This window comes from Tetrao urogallus (assembly GCF_951394365.1).
Source record: "Tetrao urogallus genome assembly, chromosome: 10".
NCBI lineage: Eukaryota > Metazoa > Chordata > Aves > Galliformes > Phasianidae > Tetrao > Tetrao urogallus.
In genome coordinates, this window is record NC_136823.1 from 2,998,907 (window position 1) to 3,013,741 (window position 14,835).

At 58.6% G+C, this 14,835-nt stretch overlaps 1 protein-coding gene across 1 annotated transcript; it reads right to left on the bottom strand.

The window, feature by feature from the left end:
• Nucleotides 1-225: 225 nt before the first annotated feature.
• MST1 (macrophage stimulating 1) lies at nucleotides 226-4,086 on the bottom strand (the record flags this gene model as incomplete). Its single annotated transcript, XM_079540574.1, has 18 exons — nucleotides 226-387; nucleotides 465-604; nucleotides 873-979; nucleotides 1,060-1,206; nucleotides 1,271-1,348; nucleotides 1,426-1,537; nucleotides 1,610-1,645; nucleotides 1,731-1,867; nucleotides 1,945-2,047; nucleotides 2,119-2,249; nucleotides 2,320-2,482; nucleotides 2,561-2,679; nucleotides 2,766-2,886; nucleotides 2,959-3,095; nucleotides 3,389-3,503; nucleotides 3,594-3,706; nucleotides 3,777-3,915; nucleotides 4,035-4,086. 18 exons carry the CDS (start codon nucleotides 4,084-4,086, stop codon nucleotides 226-228), a joined length of 2,112 nt encoding a protein of 703 aa, XP_079396700.1.
• Between the last annotated feature and the right edge of the window lie 10,749 nt (nucleotides 4,087-14,835).

Below are 14,835 nucleotides of genomic sequence, written 5' to 3' on the forward strand. Positions count from 1 at the left end.
GTGCTGGCCTCCGGGTGACCACGGGTCCTGGAGATGGTCAGAACTGATTGAGCACAGCAAAGGTGCAGGATAGGGATGGGGATTTGGGTTCGGCTCTAAATAAACGTGTGATGCCCTATGCAGTGCTGTCCCCCGTATCTTGGCCACACAGATGCACACACAGGCTGGCTCCACTGCCTTTATTGGGACTGGGGGCTGAGGGGGAGGTGCCACCTGCAGCACAGCTCACACCATCCTCATGACCTTGTGGATCCAGTCGACGTAGAGTGAGACGCGGATGAAGAGGGCAGGCTGGTCGGTGCGGGCGCAGACACGGGATGGGGTGATCACCCCCTCCAGCACCCAGCAGTCGGCAGTCAGACAGGCCAGGGGCCCACCATAATCTCCCTGTAGGGCCGAGAGAGTACCGTCACCCCTATGCTGTGGGGTCCCCAAGCCTACCTGGCCCCCTGGACCCTGCTCACCTCGCAGGCACCCACACCAGCACGCAGCGGGGCTGTGCACAGCTCGCTCTCCTTCAGGCGCCCACGCAGCTCTGCCTGGCACTCAGCATGTGCCATCACTGGCAGCTTTGCCACATTCAGCACGTGGCCATCCGTTGTGCCTGCGGGGACAGGACAGCAGCAAGGCATGTATGGGTGTGGGAGGGAGGTGGGTGAGGGGTGCCATGGGTAGGGGATGCCATGGGTAGGAGAATGCGATGACGTGGGCAGGGGATGGCATGGGCAGGGAGATGACATCAAGGAGGATTGCTGTGGACAGTGGACATGGGCAGGGGGGACGTCATGACCCTGGGGGTGCTATGGAAGGAATTGCTGTAGATAGGGGATGCCATCGCAGTGGGACACTGGTGGGGCTGCCCCTGGCAGTACCTCTGGTTTCCCCAAAGCCAGCAATCTCACAGGTGGTGCCAGCAGGCACAACGTAGCGCTCGGGCGGCAGGCAGATCAGGGCCACACGCGTATTCAGCACAGCTGGTCTGTAGAGGGACGGAGCAGCATGGGGATGTGGTGCCAGCCCATGGCGCTGGGGCACAGGGCACCACATGCAGACACTCACCTCGCCAGCTTCAACAGCACCAGGTGGGACTCAGAGGGGCCGCAGATGATGCGTACAATGGGGATGGCCTGCAGGTCGGGGTCGGTGGGGCTGGGGTCCTTGAACAGCGTCCCCAGGTGCACCTCATAGCCTGACAGGTCCGCATCACTGCGGGACAAGGCCATCAGGGTATGGCAGCTGCCGGCACCCCGCACCCTGCCCCTGAGCTCACCAGGAGGAGAAGCACTGCCGTGTGCTGATCACCCATTGCTCCTTCACGAGCGACCCACCGCAGAAGTGCACGCCGGCCCTGCAGGCATGGGGACGGGCAGGGGTGGGTACCCAGCTGGCAGCACAGCACAGCTGGAACATGGGGTGCCTGCTCACCGGTTGCGGATGCTGACGGTCCACGGCGAGTTGCCAGGCATCCCGCCCACCACACGCTGCTTCTGCTGCAGCCTCTCATCCCGCCGGCCACACTCCTCGAATTTCACTGCATCTGTGGGCACAGCAATCGTTGGCTGGGGGCACCGCACCGAGCACCCACCGCCCCATGTCCCCGTGTCCTCACCTGCACTCTCCAGGACAGATGGCACAGCGTTGCCAGCTGCAGAGAGACAGCAGAGTGGGGCTGTGGCAGGAGGCCCGACGCACCCTGTGGGGCAGCCAGGGCTCGGTGGGGCCAAGCTCACAGCAGGGCTTGATGGCGCAGTAGTCAAAGGGTGTGCGTGGATCCATGGTGTAGCACCAGGGGCCGTGGCTGTCATCATCGGGGTTGCGGCAGTAGTTCTCCTCCAGGTGTGCCTCGGGGTGGGTGGCGGGCGACATCCTGCCAGCCAGAAGCCACCATTACTGCCCCCATTCCCATTGCTGTGCATCACCCTGTCACGCTTGCGGCACACTCACTGTGGCACATGAGGTGTCGTGGCATCCCACTTCTGGCACGTGATGCCCTTGCGCGTCTTACTGACGTGGCCGTGGTACTGCTCGCCGTGGCCGTGGTAGCACTCTGGGGACAGGCAGGGGAGCTGATACTGCTGGTGGACACCCCGGTGGGGCACTCACGTGGCGGGGGCTCACCTTGTGCTTTCAGCTCGTCGTCACAGCGGCGGATGTGGAAGCAGAAGGCGACGCGCATGCCAGGGCGGGTGGTGAAGCACCACGGGGCCTCTGAGCCATCGGGGTTGCGGCAGTAGTTCTCCTGCAGGTCCCTGGTGGAGTGGCCACATGGGTGCCTGCACACCTGGGTGCTGCCGCAGCCCCCCGTCCCACCAGCCCTACTTGCAGGGGTACTTGCTGGGTACAAAGTGGTGCCGGTGGGGTGTCTGCGCGTCCCAGCGCTGGCAGGGGATGCCCGACACGGTGACGTTCACTCGGCCTCGGTAGCCTTCGCCTTTGCCCCTGTAGCAGCCGGTGGTGACATTGATGGGTCGCGGGCGTTTCTCTGCTTGTGTGGAAGAGAGAGGCGGGGAGAGGGTGGCACCGAGAACACCGGAACCAGAGATGATGCCAGGGCACTTACTGCAGACGCGGATGCGGCAGAACTCGCGCTCCAGCGCCGGGTCAGTGGTGTAGCACCAGGGCCGCTCAGAGCCGTCCGGGTTGCGGCAGTAGTTGTCATCCAGACCCTTTTCAGGGTACCTGGGTGAGAGGCGGGGAGCAGCGGCTGCAAGTGACAGATATCTGCTGCCACCCCCACGGTCACACACCCGGCAACAAGTACTGACTTGTCAGGGTGGTAGGGATGCTTGTGTGGGTGCTGCAAGTCCCAGCGCTGGCACTCGATCCCCGACTCGGTGTAGTCCACAAAGCCCCGGTAATCCTCCCCGTTGCAGGTCATGCAGATGGCTGCCAACAGCCGGGGTTGTCATTGGTAATGGGGATGGGCAGCACAGGGTGTCCCCGAAGCACAGCACTCACCGTCCTCACACTTTTTGATGCCGCAGCTCTGGTGTCGGACATTGGGGTCGATGGTGTAGCACCACGGGCCCCGCTTGTCACGGTCAGGGTTGCGGCAGTAATTCTCCTCCAGCCCATTGCGGGGGGATGGCAGGAACCTGTGCCACCCCAGTTGTGACCGCTGTCCCTGCACTGTCCCCAGTGTCCCTAAGCTGTCCTCATTGTTCCCTGTCTGTCCTCACCCCCATCCCCAACACCCCATATTGTTCCCATCCCGCTCCCCACCACCCCATGCTGTCTGTTTCCCATCCCATTTCCTATTGCTGCACTGTTCCTGTTGCCCCCCACCCACCCTCACCCCATTTCCCATCGCCCCACGCTTTCCCCATCCCACTCCCCATTAATGCACCATCCCCATCCCTTCCCCATCAGCCCACACCGCCCGGGGCACCTGTGATCATGGGGCGTGGTGGCCTGCCAGTGCTGGCAGCGCAGGCCACGCTCCGTCGTGTCCCGCATGCCACGATAACCGGTGCCATTGGCCACAATGCACTCCCGCAGGAAGTCTGGGGAGCACCGGGCACCGCATCAGAGCCGTGCAGGTGCTGGGAGCCCCGCACCGTGAGCCCCGCACCCAGGCACGGTGCCAGCCCCACCTTTCTTCTGGTACAGATCGTAGTGGATGTTCTTCTGCAGCTGGGTGCCGGGTGAGCGCTGGGTCCAGGACAGCAGCTGGCACAGCTGGCTCTGCCGCTCGTGGTGGAAGGCCCTGCGGGCAGGCAGAGGCGACAGGGTGCTGCACAGCACTGAGGCTCAGCTCCCTGCCGCGCTGCGCTCACCGGCAGGCCGGCCTGTTGGCACAGTTCTGGGCGCACTTCTGGGCCGTGCAGTTCAGTACATGCAGTGGGGGCTCGCCGGGCGCCGCCCGCAGCTCGGTGCCACGCAGGCGCTGGAAGTCGTTGAGGGCTGAGCGGTGGCCTAAGATGGAGCGAGGGTCAGTGCGTCCCGGCCCAAGAGAGCCAGAGCTTCCTGAGCCCCCGTCCTGAGCCCCCCACGCCCTCTGCCCTCTGGCCCCACACTGCCTGCCAGGGCCCTACCTGCACCCAGGGCCACAGCCAGGGAGAGCAGCAGGCCCAGCGGGGCCGGCATGGTGAAGGTGCTGGTGGTCAGGCTGCGGCCCAAGGCCGGCCCAGCAAATATTTGCCTGCGGTCCGGGGGCCAGGAGGCTGCCGAGGTCGCGGACCACGAAGCCGCACGCGGGGCGGTGCCTGCTGGAAGAGGGCGTGGCCTAACCGGAGAGGGCGTGGCCTAACCGGAGGGGGCGTGGCCCGAGGCCCGAGGGCGTGGTCTGCCGGGAGAGGGCGGCGCCCGATGCGGTGGGCGGGGCCCGAAGGAGGCGGGCGGGGACCGCAGGGCGCGGGCGGGGCCGGGCCGAGGGCGGTGGGTTCGGCCAGCGTGCGGGGCGGGGCTTGGGGCGGCGCCCAGAGGAAGCGGATGCGGCGGGGGGCGGGGCTACGGGAAGGGCGGGGCCGCGCGGGACGGCCGCGGGGCGCGGGTGGGGGCGGAGCCGCGCGCGGCCAGGTGGGGCGGGGCGGAGGGGGCGGGGCGATGCGCCGGCGGCGGGCTCCGATTGGCCGCGCCGCGCTCGTGCCGCCGGTTGCTAGGCGCCGCGGGGCCCCGCCCCCAGGTACGTGCCCGCGCGGGGTCGCGCTCGCGCCGCGCCGCCCGCTCGGTGCGTCGGGGCCGCTGGCGGCGAGAGCCGGCGGGGAGCGGCGTCCGGGCCCGGCCGAGCACGGTGAGCCCGGCGCGGCGGGGGGAAGCGCCACCGGGCCTCGCCTCGCCTCCGCCCGGCGGCGGCGGCACCTGCCGGCCGCGCCGCCCTCGGCCTAACGGTGGGCCGGGCCCGGTGGCGCGGCGCGGCCTGGGCGGGACGGGCGGGCGGGCGGGCCCGAGGCCCGGCGGGGCGCGGGCGGCAGGGCGGCCACAGCGCCTCCTCCTTCTCTCCCTGTCCCCGCGGGCCGCGCCGGGAACGGGCTCGTCGCGGAACGGCCTCGTCGCACCGGGACGGGCTCCGCCTCCCCCCCACTGCCGCGGCCGAGCGGCGCCCGCAGGACAGTCGCGGAGTCCCGCCGGCGCTCTGGGCCGCGCTCCGGGAGTGCCGGGCCGACCTTGGGGGCCGCCTCGGTGTCCGGGCGGGGCGCGGCGGGGGCGGCGGGGCCGCGGGAGCAACAGGCGGCGGGCGGGCGGGCCGGCCCAGCTCCGCGGGCGCGCTCGGGCCGAGTTCGGCGCGTTCCGGCCGAGGCTCGCGGTGCGCGGCGTGAGGTGTGTGCGGGGCGTGCGGGGAACGCGGGGTTGCGGCTCCGCGCTGGGGAAGTGGCAGCGTCAGGGGCCGTGGGGCCTAAGCGGGCGCGGAGCGGACTGTGTGTGTGTGTGTCTGTCTGTGTCTGTCTGTGTGAGCGGAGCCCGCCTTCACCTTTCCTCTCTTTCCCATCTCCCGGGCAGGGCCGCCTCCCGCCGCTGCACCACGGATTGCTGCCACCCCTCGCCGGGGAGCGCTGCTCCAGTCCTTACCCCGCTTTGTGAGAGGTTTATTGGCCCGTATAAACTTCAGCTTCGCAGGTGCTCTTCTGCCTCCACATCCTTTGCTCCGGCAGTTCCTAATTCAGCCTCATTTTCTTCCCGCAGCCTCTGCCACCATTCCAGGCGTCCTAAGCTACTTACTCATTCTTCCCAATGCTTGTCACTGCACTCTGCTATCCTAAATATAGGGTAGTGTGCCAACGGGTGAGGCTCGGGAGCTGGGGTGCAGGGAACAGTGCCGTGTCGGCAGAGCCGTGCTGCACCCGCGCTGTGCTGCCTGCTCACTGCAGGCTTTGTGCTTCTTGTGAGTCCCTGAACGAGGTGGGCTTTGGCTGTGGTGTGTGCTGATTTAGCAGTGCCCACCTCTTTACACACCGGCGTACGGGTGATTGCGCTCTGCGCCTTGCCACGCACCCGTGGGTCTGCAGGGGTTTGTTAACCCCAAGTGCTTCTCTGCTTTCAGATGTGGCTGACGCCAGGCTGAGCGCTGCAGGGCTGCTCCCTGCTCCTCTGGCTGTTGCAGGGTGTGAGGGTGGGCACTGGGGTACGCCAAGAACCCCGCCGGCTTGAGCTGTGAAATGCACGGCCAGAACTGGCTCAGACCTGACTATAGCTTATCTGCCACGGGCGGCTGCTCTGGAGGAATTCCTGCACATCTTCTGGCGGCAGAACTTTGCTCCAGCAGTGGGGGGACATTGGAGGTTTGTGCCACAGAGAGAGGCGCTTCAGAGCTTTGCTTCTGAGCCCCGTGTCCCCTCAGCCCTGCTGGAGGAACTGAGAGGGCAGGGGAGTCACAATGGTGGTACTGCCAGGCTCCTCTTGCACAGGTGTGAGCTGCAGCGTGCTGCTTGTGCAGCAGAGGTGTGGCACAGCAGCAGGAGTGATGCCTCACTGCCTCTCCATGTCCTGTCAGCTGAGGAATAGCATGGAGGAATTAAGTCCGTTGAGTTGGATGAGGAAAATGTAAACTCTGTGTTCTCGTTGGGCAAACAGTGGTTGTGTAAATAAATGCCTCTGGTATTCCTTGTAGTGCTCATCGACTGCCCGATCCCTCATGGTTTCTTGCTGAGCTGGTGGGGAGGTTGCTGCTCCCCCAGCTCTGAGTACTTTGCCAGCAATTTGGGCAAAATACAAGTAAACACCACTGGGTTGATCCAGTGTGTCTGAGGTCTTGGTATGCTGAAAATGTTTGTTCTTAGGATGTTTGTGCAGTCTGGAGGGCTCTGTACTGTAAGCCCCATTTGCTGAGGGCTATGACTGTGTTTAATCTGTCTGAAGAACCTGTGCTTTTGGGGCTTGTTCTCTGAGATTGAGTAAGTTTGGGCGAAGCCTGGAGGTGCTGCAGGAGGGGAAGTTTGTTCATTAACTAAGGTGTGTTATATGCAGGTGTGCATATTTCCTACTCCGGCACATTTTCCTATCAGTATTTTCCTGCATTTATTCACTGACTTTTGATTGTGGTCTGGATTGAAGGTCAGTATGTCAGTGGGAAAGGTGCTCGGGACCATTTGGTGTTGCTGTGCTTTTCCTGAGTGTGTGCTGGCTGTGAAAGGCTGCCTACATCCTGGGACAGGCGGTGGATAGAAGCCGAAGCTCCTGGCTGGAGGGCAGCCTGTACCTGAGATGTCAGTAGGGCTCAGGTGAGATCCCACACCCCAGGAACGCATGCCATTTTCCTCAGCGCTGTGTCCTGCTCAAGGTCGCACAGCGTGGCACTGTGGGTTCCCAGAGGCTCCTGCTGGGAAGTGCCCTGGCATTCCCACCGTGCCAGGGTTCCTCCACATCCTGGGCCATGGTGTGGAGATGTCCAATTTTGGTTGTCCTGGTGGGCCCCCAGCTTTAGCACAAAGGGTTTCTGCTGGTGGCACGCTCGCTGTGAACGTGAGCAAGCTCTTTCCTGCACGTGGCGGCCAGTCTTTTTGCTGAGCCGATCCTTTTTTTTTTTTTTTTTTACCTTTTTTTATTCCCCTGGATTAACTGTCTGCAAATTAGTAACCCAAATGGTCACACGAAGGAGCAGATAAGCACAGAGCCCCAGAGGAGGGGGGGTCCAGCCTGGAGGAGGAGGAGGCAGCGGGCGCTGCAGCGGTGAGTTAGTGCTGGGCACTCTCAAAAGGGCCCTTCTCTTCCCCACTCTCAGCTGTGCCCTCCTGCCTCCTCCCACGTGCCAGCCCGTGCACTGATGGACTGACCCAGCTCACTTGGCATTCAGTTGTTCTTTTCATGGTGGTTTTTTTTTCTGTGTGAGCATTTCTCTGTTGGTCTCAGAGGAGAGAGCTCGGATGGGGCTGGCAGGCAAGGAGCCCTGTGCCAGCACAGCTCTCCTCTGAGGTCCCTCCTGTGGGGTTACTGCCCTGCTTGCTGTGCCTGCAAGTGTGCTGTAGGACTGCAGGGCCAAGGGCTGATTCCTGATGGGATCCCCACGTGTTCTCCCTGGCAGATCCTTGTATTGGAGGGGCAAGGCTTGGGGCCAGCGGTGGATCCTGTCCCGGTGCTGGAGGGGGGAGTGCTCGGTTTCACGTTGGGGTTTTCTTTGGGAAAACAGGCTCCCAGCCTCATCTGCTTTGTGAACAGATGTGTGAGTGAGGGATTCTGCTGATGAGTTCTCTTTTTTTCCTCCTTTCACATGCTGTGGTCTCACCACAACGCTCAGCTGTGGCACTTGCCATCGCGGTGACCCTGACTGAGGATATGGGCTGTATTTTCTCACGTGCTTTCTGAGAAGAGCTCAGCTCACAGAGGACGATGTGGTGGCTTCAGAAAGATTTCAGATCCTGGCTCGGAGCTCTACCACAAATTGCTTTAAAAGCCTCTGTGCAGCATTGGGTTCTGCAGTGCTCCTCGGGAAGACCTGACTGGTGGCATTCCTGCCTGCCCTCAGTGCAGTGATTGCAGGAGGGCTTTCAGCTTATTGCAGCACGGCCACAGGTCGCTCTGGTGCTGAACACAGGTGATAAATTCACACTGCTGCTTGCAGGCACGTTTCATTTCTTTTTTTTTTTTAAACTAGGTTGTACATTTAGACTTGAGGCCGCTTAATCCTCTGTGAAGTGTGTTCCTCAAGGCTGGCTATTAGCATCCTGTAGGTTTGATGGCAGCTTCCAGCAGCAGGTACTGGGTGCTTGATATCAGACCCAGAGGCTTGGAGGTTGGATTGGGATGAGCTGGAGAACAGGAGGGTGAGGAGCAGTCAGGGCTGGCAGTTTCCCACTTGAGCAGTGCATGATGAGGGTTGATGTGACAGCTTTACATTGCTGTCTCAGTCTCCAGCTGCAGCACAGGTCCCTTGTGAGGGTGGCACTGCTTGCTTCTTGCCACCATTTTTCCCTTTTCCTTATGCAGGGTCAGCCCAGGGTGGACTCTTTCAGACCCTCTGGGAAAGGCACCTCCAAGTAGAGCCCCTGTAAGGCCCCCTTGTGTCCACGGCTTCTTTGGGGCTTTTCAGTTACAGTGGAGGGGTCGGGGATCTCTGTAACCAAAGGGGAAATGTTTCTGTAGTCGTTTCTGGCTTCTATGCATAGCCCATAAACTTATGCTGTACCATTGCCCTCCAGCTGAGGTGTTCCTGTTATCTCCATGTTGTACTCCAGGGATTCTTACAGGAAGACTTCACGCAGGGAGCAGATTCTGAGTGTGATAGCAGGAGGCACTGTGAGCCAGAAGGCAGAGGAACTGTGCTGCTGGGTGCTGATACTGAATGCTTCGGAGCTCTCCCCCTTTTTCTCCTCTAACACCTTCCGTCTGGATCTGCTTCCTCTGAATGTGGGCACTTGGCTTTTCCCCGGATCAGGGGTTCTTAGCACAGATGACCTCGCAGTCACCTGCAGACACAGAGTGTGAGGCTGCTGGAAATCTGACCTGATGGTTTTGGCGCTGAGGCTACAAAGATGGAAATAATCTGGGTTGCAGCAATTTCAGATTTGCATCCCTTAGGCTTTCCTGTTGGAAACGGTGTCTTGGCACCTGTTGAATGTTGTGTTCTCTGTGCTGGAGGAATTGGTTCTCATGCAGGACCATGCATGGTGGTTTCCCACCCCGGAGAAACTATTTCCATTGGAGTTTCTATCATAATGCCAGGAGCCACATTAGAGGATGAAAGGTGGTTAATCTAAAGTCTGTATTAACGTTTTCAGGATCTTAAAATTCAGTTCCCTCTCTCCTGTCAGCTTCCAAAATCTTTCCTTTCTTTTGCGTGCTGCACAGTCATGCATGCTTTATGACATGTTGAAAAGTGTAATTTTGGTAATAGTGGCAACAGCTGAACTTAATAGACTAAGCTTGTGGCACTGATTTTGTTAGCTCTCACGCTGGATTGACCTAAAGTCTCTGCCCTGTGGTAGATGTGAGCTGAGTAGCTTCGTGAATACAGGGTGTGTTGGTGGTCCTGGCAGTTCTGGAGTGTGGTCACACAGCAGATGTATCCATTGTGTGTGGAGCAAAGCTTCAGGAGTGGGGTAGCAAACACCATTTTGGATTTGTTTAGGCCAGGTCAGAAGAACTTCTAGTCTGGGCACTGATCTTTCTGCTGGTGGCCTTGTGCTGGCTGCCTTTTCAGGATACATTCGTCACATCTCTGAATAAAATTTTGTCTGGATATCAGAGCTCAGACTTCAGAGAGGCCATGATGTTGTGAGAGTATCAATTGCTGGATACCATCCCTTCAAAAAAAGTACAGAGCATGCTAACAGCTCTGTCGTATCAGTACTGTAGGCAGAACCGTGAACCTCGTTAATAAGGTGTCTGTAAGGAAGGGCTAGGAACAGCACTTCAGGAAACTCGGTAATCACAGCTAACGTGGAGAAGGGATTCGGTTGTTACTGGCGATGATGTGAACTCGTGTCTTTGAGCTTACATTGCTGGAGAAAGTGGCAGTGTTGCTGTGTGGTGCTGGTGATAAGCCAGGATAGAAGTTGTATCCGGTCCTGTCTGCTCCATTGGCTGAGTGAAGGACTCCTGATTGCCACGGCACTACAGTGGGTGAGCTGCTGCTGTTGGGAAGCAGTACTTCAGCCCTGTGCTATGGCTCAGGCACCCCCTGGTCCTCAAACCAGTGTGCCACTGCCAGAACCAGAGTCCTGCACACCCCTTATTGCTGGAAACTGGAATCCTAAGGCTCCTCTTCTTCTGCAGGCTGGCTCTGGCAGGTGGATGTGCGGGGTCTGTGGGCACCCTGGGGGAGCAGGGCCGTGGTGCTGTGCTGTCGTCACAGGAAGGAGCTGCTTCCTGCAGAACTTGCTGCTGCGTTCTGTTGCTGTCGTCTTCACCCTGCTGTGCTCCAGCTTAGCATCCTGCACCCTCTCCTGAATCGCAGGCTCCTAAACCTTCCCCTGGAGGTGCACAGCTTTGTATCTGCTGACTCCAGATAAGCCTTCTTGCTCTTTTTGTGGGTTCCTTGTAGTCTGTTGATGTGCTGGTTGAAAACCACTGACTTGATGCAGTGCTTCAGGAGATTCCTTGATGTAGTTTCTCTGCTTGGCAAAGAAAAATGGAGAACAGAGCAGGCAGTGAGATTTTGAATTGGATTTTTCCAGGAGCTGAGATGAAATCCATTTCTCTTGGACTGATGCAACGTGTCTTGGTCACTCCAGGTATGCTGAAGTCCTGTTTTCTGCTTGTATATGGGAATTCACTCTGGTGTAGCTGAGTCCTTGAGCCAGTATTTTGGGGTGGGATTCTTCTTAAGTAGAAGCTTAGGATGATGGCAACTTTATCCTGAATGGCCTGACTCTTCCCACAATAGGTTTGGACCAGCAGTCTTGGTCTGTGCCAAGTGGAGAAGGTTACCTGGAGCATGGTGCTGCTTGGGCATGCAGCAGAGTGATCAGGGTAAAAGCCACTCATGGTATGAGCAGAAGCAGATAGCCCAGCTCGGCAGCCTGAGCTGACCCAGGAGTAAGCACCTGCTGCCATCTCAGCATCTCAGTGTGTGATCCAACTGAAAGCAGAGGCAAACGTGGACAGAGGTTTGTAAGGACAGAAGTTGCTAAGCATGTTGGTCCTGGTTTCACACTAACAGCACAAAAGCTGCCTGAGAGTGCAGGAGGAAGTTTGGTGGCTGCTGCAGAAGTTATTGCTTCGGGAAGCTTGGTGATGTAAATCTACTCTAAAGCGATGGCCGTGAGGACCAGCAGGAGTAACTGAAGTGGCTGGTGTCTTTCTGCCTGGGCTTTGTGATCACAGCCGGCTGAGCTCATTTCGACGTACTTATGAAGGCAAACAGCTGTCCTGTGTACCATCTCTCCTCAGTGGGGAGGAATGACCTGTGTCAGCAGGGCTGAAGTCTTGTCTTCTTTCCCTGGGCCTTGCTGGGAGGAGCGGATGTGTGAACTTACCTCTAGCAGTGACTAGTGGCAGACCTCTTAGGAGCAGGAACACGGGTGGCTCGGCGTTGTCACTGCCCGGACCGGCTGTGGTGCACAGGTTGCTCCTGCAGGAAGGAGGCCTCGTGGCAGCCCGCCTTCCATTTGCTGTTGGCAGGCTTCAGAGCAGTCCCTTGAATCAGAAAGCCGTACGAGAAAAGCACTGAATGCATTTATAGGTATCTTTTAAAGTGGCTGAAAGGCAACCTGCGTCGGGTCGCTTGCTGCAGTGCTGGAGCAGGCTGTGGGTGTGGGGTGGACCCATCCGGAGACGTGGAGTGGGGACTGCTTCAGTGCTGCCAGGATGCAGCTGTCTGTGGGAGCTGCTGCTGCTGGAGCAGTAGGGGCTGGCTGGGACAATAGTGGGAAACAAGTGGGAGATGTCCAGCTGAAACCAGTTTTAATTTATTTTTCCCTTATCTGTTGCAGTTGTTTGGGTTTTTCCTTGGCAGCTGTGGGCAGAACAGTTTGTGCCAGAGGATTTTACAGAGCCCAAAGTTGGCGTGCTCTGAGTTGGTGCTGCGGGCAGAAGAGTCCTGCCTTCTTGTGCTGCTGCCAGGGAGCAGAAGTGCCCTTATACAGCCCGCATCCAGCAGGAACCTGTGCCAGGTGGAAAACAGCCTCTTGCTGGGTTCCTCTGCCAGATGTCGGTGCCCTGGTCTGGCTCTGCGTGCGGCTTTAACTCCTGTGCCAGCACAGAGAGTACAGGGGTGGACGTGCTTCCTCTGGAGGGGGCACCAGCTTAGAAGGACTATGAAGCTGCCCTGTGTGGGTCTTCAGGTACGTGTGCCTGGCAGGAAGAGTTGGTCCGGCAAATCCGACCAGGCACTGAGTTGCTGGCAGTGAGGATCCATGCTGCTTATACAGCTGCCTGCGATGTCGTGCTGCTCTCAGGCCCTGCTTGCGTGAGCTCCTGAAATCTCCAGAGGCCATTGAATAGGAGGAAAAGTGCACTGGGGTAGGAAGGAAGTGTGATGCATTGCACCACGTTGCGCCAGAGGCGAGGGCACTGCTTAGTGCATGCGCAGGGGTGTTATTCCTTTGGACCTAGTAGCTGAAATCCTGGGCTGCACATAAGGGTAAGGGTATTCACACACCACAGCTGTTTGGGGAGTGGGCTGTTAGACCCCTGTCCACCAAATGACACCTATTTTTTTCCTGTGAGCCAGGCAGGCAAAAAGAATGGGAAGTGATGACAGATGAGGAGCAGGGGACAGAAGAGAAGTGTCCTTGAGGAGCAGCAGTATTTACGTAATGGCTAACCCAATATTAACGTAAATAAGGAGCTGTGATTTTTACCTTGGAGCATCTGCCTGGGGGGGCTGCACTGACAGTATGTAGGCAGGTGGGGCGGGAGCTGAAGTGTGCCTCCTTGTTTTCCAAAGCATTTTTGACTGGATTATGGAAGCCTGCATACAGCAAGAGGAAGAGGGAGCCAGGGAAAGAAAGCCTGGAAAAGGTGTGCTTTTTTCATTGTTTGCTAGAGTGCTTCCTAGTTGGAAGAAACAGCTGGGGAGAGACTGTGGTTGTGCCTTTGACCACACAGCGGCCCTTCTGCAAGATCTGCTTTAATCAACCAGGTGAAACTTCAAGGACCTGTGTAACTGATCTTGCTAAATGCTGCCCATGAGTGCAGTGTAATGTGAAATAAGCACTGAGCATTGCCATAAGACCGGCTGCATTAAATGTGTGTTTAGTGAGCAAATCTGTTTTTCTGGTCCCTGTCACTTTAAAATGACTGTGGCTGCGCTAAGAGTTTGTGGGACACGCTGCGCATCTTGTCCAAAGGCCCACATGGCTTTGTAATTGGTGCTGCTGTGATGTGAGCCCACGTTTGGGGAGCAGGATGTGTGCAGTGGTGGAGCAGGACGTGGCCATGTGTTGGCTGTGGTGCTTGGTAGCTGTTGGTAATGTGTGCCTGTGGGGAGATGGCTGTTACAGCAGCAGGATCCCCTTGTGTAGGGACATCTGGCAGGGCTGGGCGCTCCTCTGCTTCCTGACAGCCCCCTGCATTGTGGCTGCCTTCTGTCCCGTGCCAAGGCCTGAATATGTGGGTGCTGGATGATCCGTTCAGGCTGGAAATGCACTAACTTCACAGATCTTGGTGGGGAGCAGATCCACCCAGCGCCTCCCAGCCCTCTGGAACACGGACCCGTTGTGCTCACTGCCTTCCTGGGAGCTGCTGGCGGCTGCAGCACTGGATTTGGTAGCTAATGCTCTTTGGAATCAGTGTCATTTAAAAAGTATCCAGCCAAGAAAGAGCACAAGATGTAATTCCAACAGAGTTTTTTTTTAGAAGGGCGGTAGCTTCTATTAAAGGGAATCGGCGGCCATCCGCCCCATGCGTGCCCTGGGCTTCGTGGGTGTTATCCACACTCCAGCTCTGCAAATTCCTGCAGAACCGGTGCAAAGCTCAGAGTGAAGCATTCCTTCCACGCACCTGCTGACGTTCACAGCACAGGTATTTTGGTAGTTAACCCATGAGGCTTTGGAGTGCAAAGCAGAGGTGCTGGGAGTGAGGGATGAGGCAGAGCCTATTTTTACTCTGTCACAAACAGGGCTCGGCTTGTTTACTTTATACTCCGGAGCCGCTCAGGCTGGGGTGTTTTTTAACATCTGCTGTTGCTGTTGGATTAAAAACTCTGGATATCACAGGAAAACTCGTTGCTCCTGTAAGGTGCGGAGGCTGCTGCAGCAGCGTCCACCCAGTGCTGCTGGGGGGTCTGCAAAGGCTGTGGGCTGCTGCTGGGGCTGGGCCCTGTGCCATCCTGCAGAGGGGCGGGTGGTTGGGCTTAATGGTCACCAGTGATGTGCAGAATGTGAAGGTCTGGGAGCGGGGAGCCCAGGCTGTGTGCTGTGTGCTGTGCCCTCTGCTGCTGGTGCTCGCCTGAGGCTGGTGGAGTTGTGCTTCACGTGTTGCGTTGCAAACTTTTAAGCTCTTTATCCTGGCTTATTGCTA